At 39.4% G+C, this 13,139-nt stretch overlaps 3 protein-coding genes across 3 annotated transcripts; all 3 read left to right on the top strand.

Moving 5' to 3' along the window:
* The first annotated feature begins 8,503 nt into the window (after positions 1-8,503).
* Positions 8,504-8,944, top strand: LOC145987945 (protein CFDP2-like). The gene has a single exon (XM_083122781.1). The coding sequence runs from the start codon at positions 8,504-8,506 to the stop codon at positions 8,942-8,944; it is 441 nt and encodes a 146-aa protein (XP_082978907.1).
* A 118-nt stretch (positions 8,945-9,062) lies between these two features.
* LOC145987944 (uncharacterized) lies at positions 9,063-9,803 on the top strand. Its single transcript, XM_083122779.1, has one exon. The coding sequence runs from the start codon at positions 9,063-9,065 to the stop codon at positions 9,801-9,803; it is 741 nt and encodes a 246-aa protein (XP_082978905.1).
* A 637-nt stretch (positions 9,804-10,440) lies between these two features.
* On the top strand, positions 10,441-12,938 carry LOC145987940 (uncharacterized). Its single transcript, XM_083122775.1, has 2 exons — positions 10,441-10,770; positions 12,804-12,938. Exons 1-2 carry the CDS (start codon positions 10,441-10,443, stop codon positions 12,936-12,938), a joined length of 465 nt encoding a protein of 154 aa, XP_082978901.1.
* The last annotated feature ends 201 nt before the right edge of the window (positions 12,939-13,139 follow it).

Below are 13,139 nucleotides of genomic sequence, written 5' to 3'. Positions count from 1 at the left end.
GTGATAAAATTATATCTAAGAGCCACACAGTGCTGTTTCCAATGCGCCTGTTGCCAGGATTCTTCTCAGATTACAAAGATATTATGTGGAAGGGTGGTTTAAGAATCACATTTAGAAGAGCTGCCAATGATAATAATGCTTTGATGAGGTACAGCACATTAAACTCTACAGGGGAAGCTTTGCCCAATACCCTACCTGATGAAGGCAAATGCATTATTCAGACTATGGAGCTAAGAATCCCAGTTGTTGAATATGAAGCCGTTATGCTCTTAAATACAAAGCAGATATAATAAAAAATCCACAAGTACCTTTACAATTTTATACATATCAATGTGTACAGAAACCAGCAACTGGTACTTATTATGAGTTTGATGCTACAAATTCATTCTCCAGTATACATTATGACATGCCGGATTTTGTGGTGGTACTGTTTCAATCAGGAAAAAAATTCAAGTAGATTTGATAACTGCAACATCAAGAACATATATCTTAAAAATGGCAGAAATGAGGTATTTCCTGGAGAAAATTATAATTTAGACATGTCCAAGGATGATTTCCTTAAATTATATGAAGCATTTACAGCATACAAAATGGTCACTACTGGCAATACTGACATGTATTACACACCAGATGAATTCAAAGCACAGAGACCCATGTTTGTCATCAACACTTCAAAAAGGAAACAAGTTGTGGTTAATGACAGGACAAACATTAAAATTATCTGTGAATTCCACGATACACTCCCTAATGACACTATATGTAGTGTTATTCTCATAGGGGAAAAATCATATTTTTATGATGTAAGAAATGAGAGAGACACAGAGCAATTCTAGAAGATTTCTGCATATTACCGGACCGGAAGTAAATATAAATGGGTGTGGGTGGGTGAGGGTGGCTTTTTAATTTAGTTTTTAAGTGTAGCCAAAACAAAATCAAGGGGGGCATATTTTTGACAAGTTTATGGACAACAATCTGGCAGATGTAGCTTTTACACACATATGCAAATCTGTCTGAGGGGGGTTCTTCATTTGTACACTAGAATTCAAGATTCTTGGGATTTTGACAGAATAACACACTATAAACAATAAAATCATAAGGGTACTTGACTTAATAAAAGTGTGGGCAAATCTGTCTATTGGGGTTCTTCTTTTCTACACTAGGATTCAAAATTCTTAGGATTAAGAGCATATCACACTTGAAGAATTGGGGCTTATAGGCATCTTGGCATAATTTTAAGTGTGGGCAAATCGGGCTGTTTAATCATATGAGCTCTTCTTTTCTACGCTATAAGTGTCCCAGTATTATATACTTTTATACTACTCTCGTTGTTATGTTGGTGGAAAAAAATTGAAATCAGGAAAAACTATATGTGTATCCGTAAACTTTGTTAATGAGGTGCGGCATATACGACTGAGCATTGTTCGCAATTTGTTCCATGCCGTGGAGGAGTTTCGACACTTCGTTATCCTGTGGGCTAGAGAGTCTGGCACGTTGCATGATATACAGTTAGGAGAGTCACTAATTCCATATTGGTATGTCCTATCTCTTGTCACTATAACACGATGAACCACTTTGTACCATATTGATTGGCCAGCTTTTGAAAGGTGTTTGGCGGAGACATTTTCCCATACCCATATCTGTGGCCACTTATGTGTATTGAAATACCTGGCTATTCGTGGTACTGTGTGCTTTGAACTATTGATTTCACTATATAACTTTTTAACAGATGGTGTAATTGTCTCATGTCGTAATAACTGGTAGCATACCTGTAAAGCGATGTCCTTATAAAACAAAAACCTCTTGGGGATACTTTGGATATCGATGGGAGCTTCTAATGGAATGTTCCGTATTATCGTCTGTATACATGCTTGGGTCGTTGACTCGTGCAGTGAGAAACCTGTTTGAAGGCCAGTCTGTACAAACAATTCTCTTGTCTGTGTGTTCGCGTGTATTAGTGCCAACCCACCTGTCTTCTCTGATAACGTGACCTCATTTATTGCCACCCGGAAAATTGTATCGTGCCACAAAAAGCAGCCAACAGCTTTGTTGACCTTGGCTAAGTGCTGTGGTTTGAAGGGCAGGATTTTTGCTACATACCAAAGTTTAGAGAGAGCAAAAACGTTGATAAATTTTACTCGTGCTTTCAAACTCAGAGAGCGCATCTTGTTCACTCTAAGGACGTAGATTGCCCTCTCGCACGTGAGTTTACTATTTTCTTCGATCGTTTCATCGATATTTGCATAAAAGTTTATACCTAAAACTTTTATTTTCTTGTCTACAGGGAACTCCGTATTGTTTGTGTAAGGATTCTCCTTGCCAAGGGGCATCAGGAATGACTTTCGATTGTTTAGTTTTGCTCCTGATGTGAGCTCAGAAGTATGTATTTGGCTTTTAACACTGTACAGATCCCTTTCATCCTTGAGAAAAATCGTGACGTCGTCCAAGAAACTGTCAACTTGTATTGTGGTGGACGCCATAGAAATGCCCTGTAAATGATGCTGGATACTAAACAAAAAGGGGGCTATTGTGAGGACGTAAAATGTGCTACTCAAGGGACTACCTTGTAGTATACCTCGTCGCATTTTGAAACTTGTTGTCAAGAAACCAATAATTTTGAGTTTTAGCAGCATATGATTATATAATGTTTTGATCCAATTAATAAAAGTGTCTCCGAAGCCATATGCTTCTAAGACTTTGTACAGATATTCGTGGCGCACTCTGTCATATGCTTGGGAAAAGTCTAAAGATAGAATTGAATCTGATGCATTCTTATTTTGTTTGGTAATAATTACGTCCCTTATCGTTTGCAGCAATTGATGTATACTTTGAGACGTATTACAAACGAACTGTAAATTGCCAATAAGTTTAACCATATATTTTTTTAAACGCTGATTTATGCACTTACTTATAAGTTTGATGTCACTAGTCAATATTGAAATTGGCCTAAAATCTGTGACGAACGTGGGATTTGCCTTTTTGGGAACCAAAACTATAACTCCCGTGCTACTGGTGTTCCCTATTGTCCCTGTTGTCAACACTTCGTTGACTCATTTCGTTAATTCGTCTCCTATTAGATCCCAGAAACATTGATAGAATTCTGATGGTAATCCATCTTCGGCTGTAGTTGCTGACAACGTCACCGGAATCTAAAGTTAATGTATGAATGACGTGACTCGTGGCGTGTTTATGTTCTTGAAGAATGTGACTTAGTGTGGCTTGCTCGTCAGGGTCTATAGGAAGAATCTTGCTCTTTATTATTGCTGCAGATTTTCGTTTCCTATGTATAGAAAGTAATTGCGCTTTTATTTCATTTGTATAGGGACGATCGAAATTACCTTGCAGTGCTAAACGATGGAGATAATTCAAGACTGCATACAAAAAAATATATTTGTTTCTTTGATCTCTACTAACCTCTGCACTGAAAAATTTACTGACCTGACGAAATTTAGGTTTAACTCGAGTTTTCCACCACTCGATTAGGGTCTTTTGCTCTGGCGTAGAGGTCTTGAGTTCGTTCCACGTTTCCCTGATTAGCTGGACATAACTACCATTGTGTAATAATGTGCTATTTAAAAGCCAGTATCCGCTACCTTGTCGGGGTTTGATCAAATCTAAATTTATTTTGAGAATTGGGACACTATGGTCACTAAAGCATACTGGAAAATTTTGAACACTAATTATATATTCCTGAAATCTTGGTGCGACATAAAACGTATCGATCCTTGACGCACTATTGGAGGTGAGATGAGTGTAACCTGGACTTTCGCCATTGGCGTGTATCCAAGCGTCACGCAATTGTAACCCCTGCGTTAATTCGTAGAGCGCACGTGAGAAGTTGTATCCTGGATTTTGATCTTGTGAACGAATTACGCAGTTAAAATCTCGCACTAGTATAGTGTCTAGTGTGTGGGATGTCAACTCGGGCCCTACAACTGTTGAAAAAAAATCTTCTCTTTCCAGTCTGTTTTGGCTTCCTGACGGAGCATTCACATTACAGACAAACACTGAGCCTAATTGGGCACTTATTTGTCTGCCCGTGGGATGGGGCACTACATTACGTAAATCCAAGTGTCGCCTACATGCTATGGCAGTCCCTTGAGCAAAGGGAGTAAAATTGTTATATACTTTAAACATGCTCACAGAAAAATCGTCTATGGCGACCTCTTGGGGGTGGGGGCGTGGGTATGTGATGCATCTTCTCTGAAGTGGTCAATGATGGCTGCTCCATCTCCTCCCTTCCTGTTGGTGCATTCTTCACACTAACTTCGTGTCTGGTACCTGTCTCCTCGTCGGTGATTCTGGGGCTATCCGTGTTCCCTCCATTGTTATCTCCCGACGCAGGGACTTCTGCAACTAATGGAGCTGAATCTCTTGGTTTAGTCCGTACGGGTAGCACAGTTGGTTCATATACCATCGGTACATTGGCAGCGGGTTAATTAACCGGCCCCCTGCGGGGCTGGTTCCCAGAGGATCGACGCTTAGGACACTGGGACACTACGTGACCCTCCCCAGAACACGCGAGGCACGTACGCACCTACCCAGGGTATGTTACCCAATAGGAGTCTCCATTCATTATTACATATGAGGGTATGGGTTTACGTAGTATCATTTTGATCAAGACACGTCCAGTTCGAGTAGGGTAAATGTGATCTGCAGAGTATGTCTCGTCTTCAATTTTTAACACTTCCCCATAAGACCTCATGACACGACTTATCACTTCTGCACTTAATTCAATTAGAACTACATGGATTCTGACAATTACATGTCGCTGGTGGGCCCCATTCTACTTTAACTTTATGATCACCATCTACATCACTATAGATTACCTCAGCACCAAAATCATTTAGTAACCGTTCTCCTACCACTTTTGTCGCAAATTTCACGTACAAACACTTACGAAAGTAATCTATTTCAAAACTGAGCATTTGGTTCGTAGGCACTTGGTAGACATCATGAAACCATCGATGAAAATCCAATGACGTAGGTCGCGTTTTGATATCAATGAAAACAAACCTCTTTGTGTATTCATCGTGAACAATTTCATCGTATCTTCACTGGCTCACGGTAATTGTAGTCAAAACCTCCCTTGCACTTCAAAGGAAAAAAGAACTAACACAACACTAGCAAACCGTATACGACCCTAGCTAACTCGGACAGTTCGATCACTAAGCCTTCTCACGCGAAGAGCGGAGCTCGCTACGAACTGCTTCCTGCACGAGCTGCAGGCAGACACTCTACGTTAACTTAATGACGTTATACCCTTAAAAACATGTTGACGTTTATGAAGACTCCCACCTTCCTGTGTTTCAAGCACATTTTCTCGACAAGTCGTGTAAAATATATGTTTTTGAGAACTGTTCGATATTATGCAAGGTATTGTAAATAAAATGTCGCATAAACTACTCACAAATTCGCTTCTTTCTGCACAAATGTGATGGCAATTTCTTGCAGGTGGAGGAAAAACTCTATTCAGTGTTTCAATCCCCCTAAATTTCAAGTCGAGCAAGCAGAATCGTAAATATCCTTCAAGGTTCTTTTTCCAATTTACTATATCTGTTTGATTGTGGTATTATAATAGCGGTTTATAGTTTCTAAGTTCATGGAAAGTGTTAAATTGAAAACCTATCACCGCAGCGTTTATCGTCTAGTGGAAGGATCTACTCAAAGTTGGCTACTCTCACCTGGAGTTGAAGTTCAATATTGCTAAGTTTACGATTTCTGGACTTAGATATCTTTCGGTGCGGTCAAATAAGATGTTGCGAAGTGTACATAATATGTGAAGAACGTAATACATACTGTTCTTTTTAAAGATATATTTGAGGAGTGCAGAAATCAGAATTTACAAAAACAGAGGGCGCTATTCCGCCCAGCACACTTCTGCTGCCACTAATTTAGAAGGAGGAGTGTTAAGGAACAAACCAGTTTCGTCAAAAGTAAAGCTCATATAAGGCTGATTTCAAATGCCAATCTCCTATCAGAGATTTCTATACAACTAGAAGAATTTAGTGACAACCATTCCCTAAGCTCTCGATTTTCATAACCCTTCCCTGTTTCCTGAGAAATTTATCACTGTTGCTTTTCAGAAGTCCGGAAAAACATCTGAAATTAAAGCTTAGAAATTAATGTTTACAATTTCACATTATAACACCAGTTAAGTAAATAATTTCCTTGAACGGAATAGCTCCGTATTTACTGAGCAACTGTAGTAATTGCGAAAAACGCTCGAAATGGGGCGGCAACGAATAAAGAGAGCTACATTTACGCACACAAACAATGCATAACCTGTGCTCTAATAGCTTTAAAGAAATGAGTTAAAATTGTGGGCTATTGTGCATGCCACACCCTAAGTTTGCAGGATCTTTTCTTTAACAAAGTCAATTTATCGCAGGTCACTTACCTCATGAGATTCTGCACTTGTGTCATCCAAAATATAACACAAAGCACTGGATCAAGGAACAAGAGTCACACTTAACGCAACAAAATTGTATTTTGCTTCTAACCTGACATCAGTGCGAATTAGAGCTGAGCCGATACCACTTTGAACCGATACCAATGCCGATACTGTCACCGATACTGATGCCGATACTTGTAAATTTCATTTTAAAATAAAAAAGACTATTACATTACAGGGTGAGTCAAAAATCTTTGGACACCCTTTTATTTTGAAACCTGACAGGAAAATGTGAAATCTGGTAATGGGAGATGGTAGTAAAGGGGAGACCGCAAATTGTAGGGTATATGGTGAGCATGGCTGCTATCTTGAAATCCGCCATCTTGAACACAGGTTCGAAATTTCAAATGGGAGGGGGCATGTAGCATATCAAATTACACTAGCGTGAGCTCAGGAATTTCAAAGTATAGTTGTTTCTTTGATATCTTGTATCGTTTGCAAGTTCTGAACACTCAAAGTTTGAAACTCAACTACCAACGGCACGCTACAACACATGTTCTATGTGATGGCCATCACGTCTTATGCGCAATGTAGACGCCGTATCCACTCCGACTGTACACGCAGGAGAATGTCCAGTGAAATGTGGTCACACGCGTGCTGAACGTGTTCCTGTAGGTGCCTTATATCGCGGGGTTTCTTAGCATACACCATCTGCTTGAGATGGCCACAGATAGAGGTCAGGTGATCTGGGCGGCCATTCCACTTGACCACGGCTACCAATCCACTTCCCTGGGAATTGTGCATCGAGCCATTGACGTACACCAACGCTATAGTGGGGAGGGGCCCCATCATGTTGAAAATAAGAGGGAAACTTGCCGTCGGGATTCAGAATGGAAGGAAACACATGTTCTTGAAGGAACGTGAGTTACTCTTGCGACGTTCAGGTAGTGTCGATGAAAAATGGACCAATGGTGCTGGTGTCCTATACGCCACACCACAACATCACCTTTGCAGGATTATGTTCCTTACTCGGTTGCACCCAGTTTGGATAACTGTCACACCAGTAAAGACAATTATGCCGATTGACCTCCCCATTCGAATAGAAATAGGCCTCGTCGCTGAACAGTATGCCACGTGCAAACGAGGGATCCAGTTCGTGTTGCTTCGTAGCTCACGTGCAGAACTCTACCCGTCGATCTGGGTCATCCTCGTTCAGTTTGTTCCATGCGCAGCTTATAATGTTGCCAGCGATTGGTATGCAATATCCGGACAATGGAGAACTGGCTGATACTATTTTCCAGTGAGAGATGACGAGTACTGCGTTTGGGACTGTTCACAAACGATGCTAGAACCATTGTTGACGTCTCCTCATTGGTGACAGTCCTTGGCCGCCCACTACGTGCCCTATCTTCCACATTGCCAGTGTCTCTAAACGTGCCGATACCGTACGCGACCGTGCTGTGCGATACTGGATGGCTGTCTGGGTGCCGTCTGTTGTAGTCCTCTGCGATGTCTGTAAAACTGCGTTCCCCGGATATGATGATTTCTATCTTCTGTTCCTTTGTCAGAGGCATTTTATATCACCTGAAACAATGAACGTCACATTAGACTTTTCAATCTTTGAGTGCTCATAACTCGCAAACGATACAAGATATCAAAGAAACAATTACACTTATGCTATATAGAGTCGGGGGTACGGATTGTTTTCGGCCAATTCCCGGCTGTGGTTGGGGGTACTACGCGCAACCTTCTCTCATTTACAGAGGAACCCGTGACGTCAGCGGCGACCAAATCCATAAATAAAATTAGTCCCTATATTCCCACTGGCGACTCACTGCGAGGAATAAATTGGATGTTCCCTGCCTCCTTTATCTCTTCGAGACCAAAAGTGGTGCACGTAAATACAGGTGCGAGGTAAGGGTTACAGGTAAAGACACGTGTGTAAGTGTGCTAACAGACATCCTTGTGTTATGATTATAATAAACCTTATATATATATATATATATATATATATATATATATATATATATATAAATTAACCTTTCTTTACACCCAGCAAGCACTGAGATAATTCTGAGTCCTTGTTCTACGACTGATAAGTAGTTAGCACGTATGAGTAATAATCTTATTAAAGAATTTATTATTGAAGAAACCATACGAGGAAATAGCCGGACGGACAAACTGTTGACGACCTTTGGACTTAAAAAGAAAACTGTAGTGGGGTTTTGGAATGTCAGAACATTATATGAGGCAGGAAAATTGCAACAAGTAGAAGCAGAAATGGAGAAATATAAGTTGGACATCCTGGGAATGAGTGAAGTGCGTTGGAATGAATTTGGAGAGATGAAAACATCTAGTGGTATGACATTCCTCTATTCAGGTAGACCAAATGAAGATGATGAACATCGTAATGGAGTAGGCATACTCATAAACAAGAAGACTGCTCGAAGTATATTGGATTGGAAGCCTGTATCTGAACGAATAATTATGGTCAGATTACAGGCAAAGGTTAGAAATGTGAGCATCATAGAATGCTATGCACCTACAAACTAAGCAGAAATAGAAGAAAAGCAAGAGTTCTACAAAGAATTACAAGACACTATAAATAAGGTTAAGAAGAAAGATGTTATTATTGTAATGGGCGATTTAAATGCTAAAATTGGCTCAGAAAATGTTGGACTGGAGCAAGCATGGTCTAGGTGATATAAATGAAAATGGGGAAATGTTTGTAGATTGGTGTGCCTCAAATGAAATGACTATTGGAAGTATACTATTTGCACATAAAAATATGTGTAAGATCTCTTGGGTATCCCCAGATCATAGAACTCAAAATCAGATTGATCATATAGCTATAAGTAGGAAATGGAGAACATCTTTATTAGATGTGAGAAGTAAACGTGGAGCAGACATTAGCAGTGATCATCATCTTATGTTAGCCAGTTTTAGGGTAAAAATTATGGCCGCAAAGGAGAAATTTAATAAACAAAGCACAAAGTTTGACATTGGAAAACTACAGAATAATAGTGTAAAACAGGACTTCAAGTTGCAACTTCAAAACAAATATCAAGAACTTGTGGAGCTGGATGGTGATGAGGTGGAACAACACTGGGAAAAGGTGAAAAATACATTTACAACGATATCAAAAGAAGTTTTGGGATATAGAAACCCTAAGAAAAAGAACTGGATGTTAGAGGAATCTTGGAGGAAAATAGAAGAAAGGAAACACATTAAGGAGAAGATTAATATGTGTAAAACTAGGGGAAAAAAAGCAGAATTACAAGAAAAAGAAAAATTACAAGAAAAAGGTCATGAAGTGAAATATAGTGCGCGAGCTGACCGTAGAAAATGGACCAGTGAGTTAGCCGGGAAGGCAGAAAAAGCAGTAAATGAGGGAAATATGAAGGAAGTATAATAAATTACAAAGATCTTGTCTCAAAGAAAACCATACGGAATCGCCCAGTGAGAAATAGAGACGGAGTACTCCTTACGAATAAGGAAAATCAGCTCAATAGATGGAAATAACATTTTTCAGATGTATTAAACCAAACCATAGAAGGGACAGAAGATTTGCTTGAAATACCGCAAGAAATGCCAGAATATGAAATAGAAGATGAAATAACTACTAAAGAACCAACAATAGAAGAAAATAAAAAAAGCATTGAGAGAACAAAAGAGTGGTAAAGCACCTGTAATTGATAACATTCCACCAGAAATTCTTAAGGAAGACACGGAGATGACAATAGAAATATTACAACCACTTTTTGCAAAAAATATGGAAAACAAAATCAATACCAGAACATTGGAAAAGAGGTTTACTAGTAAAAATACCTAAGAAGGGAGATATTACTAACTGCAATAACTGGAGAGGCATAACACTACTTTCAGTTCCTAGTAAAGTTCTAAGTAGAATTATTTTAAACCGAATTAAAGGATGTGTTGAGAAAAAGATCCGGAGAGAACAAGCAGGTTTTCGAAACAACCGTTCCTGTATAGGTCAGATAAATACACTGCGTATTATTATAGAACAGTGTATGGAATACTTCTCTAATATGTACCTTATATTTGTGGACTTCCAGAAAGCATTTGACTCTGTAAATAGAATGGAAGTGTGGACAATTGTAAAAGAATATAGCATTCCAGCACATATGATTGATCTCATTAAAAACTCCTATGATGGTTCCAAATGCCAAGTTGTGCATGAGGAAATACTTACGGATCCAATACCAGTTATTTCAGGAGTAAGGCAAGGATGTATTTTGTCACCAACAATATTTCTGATGGTAATTGATAAAGTAATGAGGAGGGTAACGGAAGGAAAAAGCAGAGGTATAAATTGGAGTCTCACCCAACAGCTAGAAGACTTGTGTTTTGCAGATGATGTTTGTCTGCTGTCTCACACATACCGTAATATGGAAAAGAAATTAGGAGATTTGGATAAGGAAGGGAAAAGAGTTGGTTTAAAGATAAATAGTACAAAGACGAAATCATTAAGAACAAATGTAAAAAAGATGGAAAATTTCCACTTGAATGAGGAAAATATTGAAGAGGTTAAGGAGTTTACATATCTGGGGAGTTTGGTGACAAATGCAGGGGGAACAGAAGATGATGTTAGATCAAGAATTAGGAAAGCAAATATGGCATTTATTCAGCTATGTAAAGTTTGGAAAGCCAGAGAAATTTCAATAAGAACTAAGCTGCGAATTTTTAGAACTAATGTGAAGTCAATTCTCCTTTATGGATGTGAAACTTGGAAAGTAACAAAGAAAATTACTAAAGACCTACAGACATTCATAAACAGATGCCTAAGGAAACTTCTGTTAATATATTGGCCAGATATTATCTCAAATGAAGATCTATGGAAACGTACGCAAGAGGAACCGGTGGCAATACAGATCAAAAGAAGAAAGTGGAAGTGGATTGGCCACACATTGAGGAAAGACCCATCGACAATAGAGAGACAAGCATTGAGCTGGAATCCACAAGGACAACGTAGGAGAGGAAGGCCAAGAATGAGTTGGAGAAGGACAATAGAGCAAGAAATATGGGAAGCAGGAAAGACCTGGAACGAGATAAGGAAGATCGCTGGAAACAGAGTCCGTTGGCGATGCTTCGTTGAGGCCCTATGCTCCGTAGCGGAGTAACGGGAAATAAGTCAAGTAAGTCACGTATGAGTAAACTTTTGCCACCCACCTAATTGCAGGGTTTGGTGTGTTAAACGCAGCCAGTGCCTGTATACCTGTGCTGTGTCGTTGTGGTCGTGGGTGAGGACGTTTCAACCATCAATCGTACTTTTTTTATTACATCCAAGGGTCCCAAAGAGGAGGGTCAAGATGGCACTTGGCCCCTCCTCGAGTTATCTGGAAAGACTTCATTTAATTGAAATTTGGAAATTTTACCGTCAAGACATGTAACAACGGATACTTGAAAGACAGCTGATTAAGTGTCTATGCGAATAATTGTAGTGCTGGGATGCTTTATGAGAATTCTCTAAACTGGGGAAAGCAACAGCCCACGTTTCTCCAACTTTAAGCACTGCTGACCCATAAGAAAAAAAAAAAACTTTTCTCGTCCTGGGCGTTGAAATCTCTAGCTACCACTCTGACCACTCTTTTGTTAATTCACATTCATACATGTTCTTCATTTTAAGGATCATTCCATAGCGTTGGTAGTCACATTTCAGGGTACGAATTTTCATAGCGGAAGGTTTATTCCCACCTTCCCACCAACAATCTTGTTCTATTAAAAATTTCCCCCATCAAAGTTTTCCGGGGTTAAGAGTTCGTGTTATAACAACAAAGATAAGCAATTAGGTTTGACTTCAAACATACTTTACTAAGAATAACATAACACAATAAAAGTATGTAAATCTAATTATCATTATTAATAAAAAGCAATATTTAAATAAAATCAACGCTTATTAAATGCATTTTACCTATCTTCTTATTTCTTGACATCTTGAACCAGTTGTTAACGAAATTAATTTGGTAGTTTATAAATGTAGCAAATTGATTTGTTCATATATGTTTATAAATAGATATACATAAATAAATGAATTAATGATATTAATTATTTAATAATTAGCATAGCTATACTTCATGACACACACACGCGCATAATATATATATATATAAAATTATCACCACGGTTACACGCTTGTCCCCCATCAAAAAAATCCTGGCTACAGGTCTATGGTGCCCCATCCTTCTGAAAATATGAGGGAAGCTGCTATCCTCCGCCAAAACTGATTAAAATGTGTTCTTGTAACAACTGGAAGTAGCCCTCTGCATTTGAATTGTCATGAATGGAGAATGGGCCAATGATACACAATCTCTACACAATGGGTTCTCGGAGGACCAACTCCGCATGTTCTGTTCTAACACTTCCTCAGTCACATAAAAATTTGCTTCATCAGAATGTAGAATATGCCGTGCAAAGTGTGGGTCCTGGCGAATTTGCTTCACAGTCCATTCACAAAACTGCATTCTCCAATCCGGGCCGTCCTCCGAGAGATGGTGCTTCAGCTGCAGCTTGTACGGGTGCCACTTAACCATCTTTAACACCCTGCAAATGGAACTCTGGCTGACACCACACTGCGCAGACATTCGACGTGCGCTGCGCTGCGGAGACTTGGCAAACGATGCTAGCTATAGGTCTCGCGCGACAACTTGAGCTCTGGGGAAAGTGGAAATCCGAGGGGGCCATATGGGTTTTGTCAAGAAGAAGGCAGGCTGGTGTAGCAAAATTCCAA

This window comes from Lepisma saccharinum, chromosome 5 (genome assembly GCF_977018435.1).
Source record: "Lepisma saccharinum chromosome 5, izLepSacc3.1, whole genome shotgun sequence".
Taxonomy (NCBI): domain Eukaryota; kingdom Metazoa; phylum Arthropoda; class Insecta; order Zygentoma; family Lepismatidae; genus Lepisma; species Lepisma saccharinum.
This window is presented reverse-complemented; position numbering and strand designations above follow the sequence as displayed.

Bases quoted from the DNA above. Each gene is read 5' to 3' on its own strand.
- LOC145987945 (XM_083122781.1), top strand. From the start codon at position 8,504: ATGAGTAATAATCTTATTAAAGAATTTATTATTGAAGAAACCATACGA.
- LOC145987940 (XM_083122775.1), top strand. From the start codon at position 10,441: ATGTACCTTATATTTGTGGACTTCCAGAAAGCATTTGACTCTGTAAAT. The intron at 10,771-12,803 runs GTTTGTCTGCTG...TTGCTTCATCAG, and splicing joins ACTTGTGTTTTGCAGATGAT to AATGTAGAATATGCCGTGCA.
- LOC145987944 (XM_083122779.1), top strand. From the start codon at position 9,063: ATGTTGGACTGGAGCAAGCATGGTCTAGGTGATATAAATGAAAATGGG.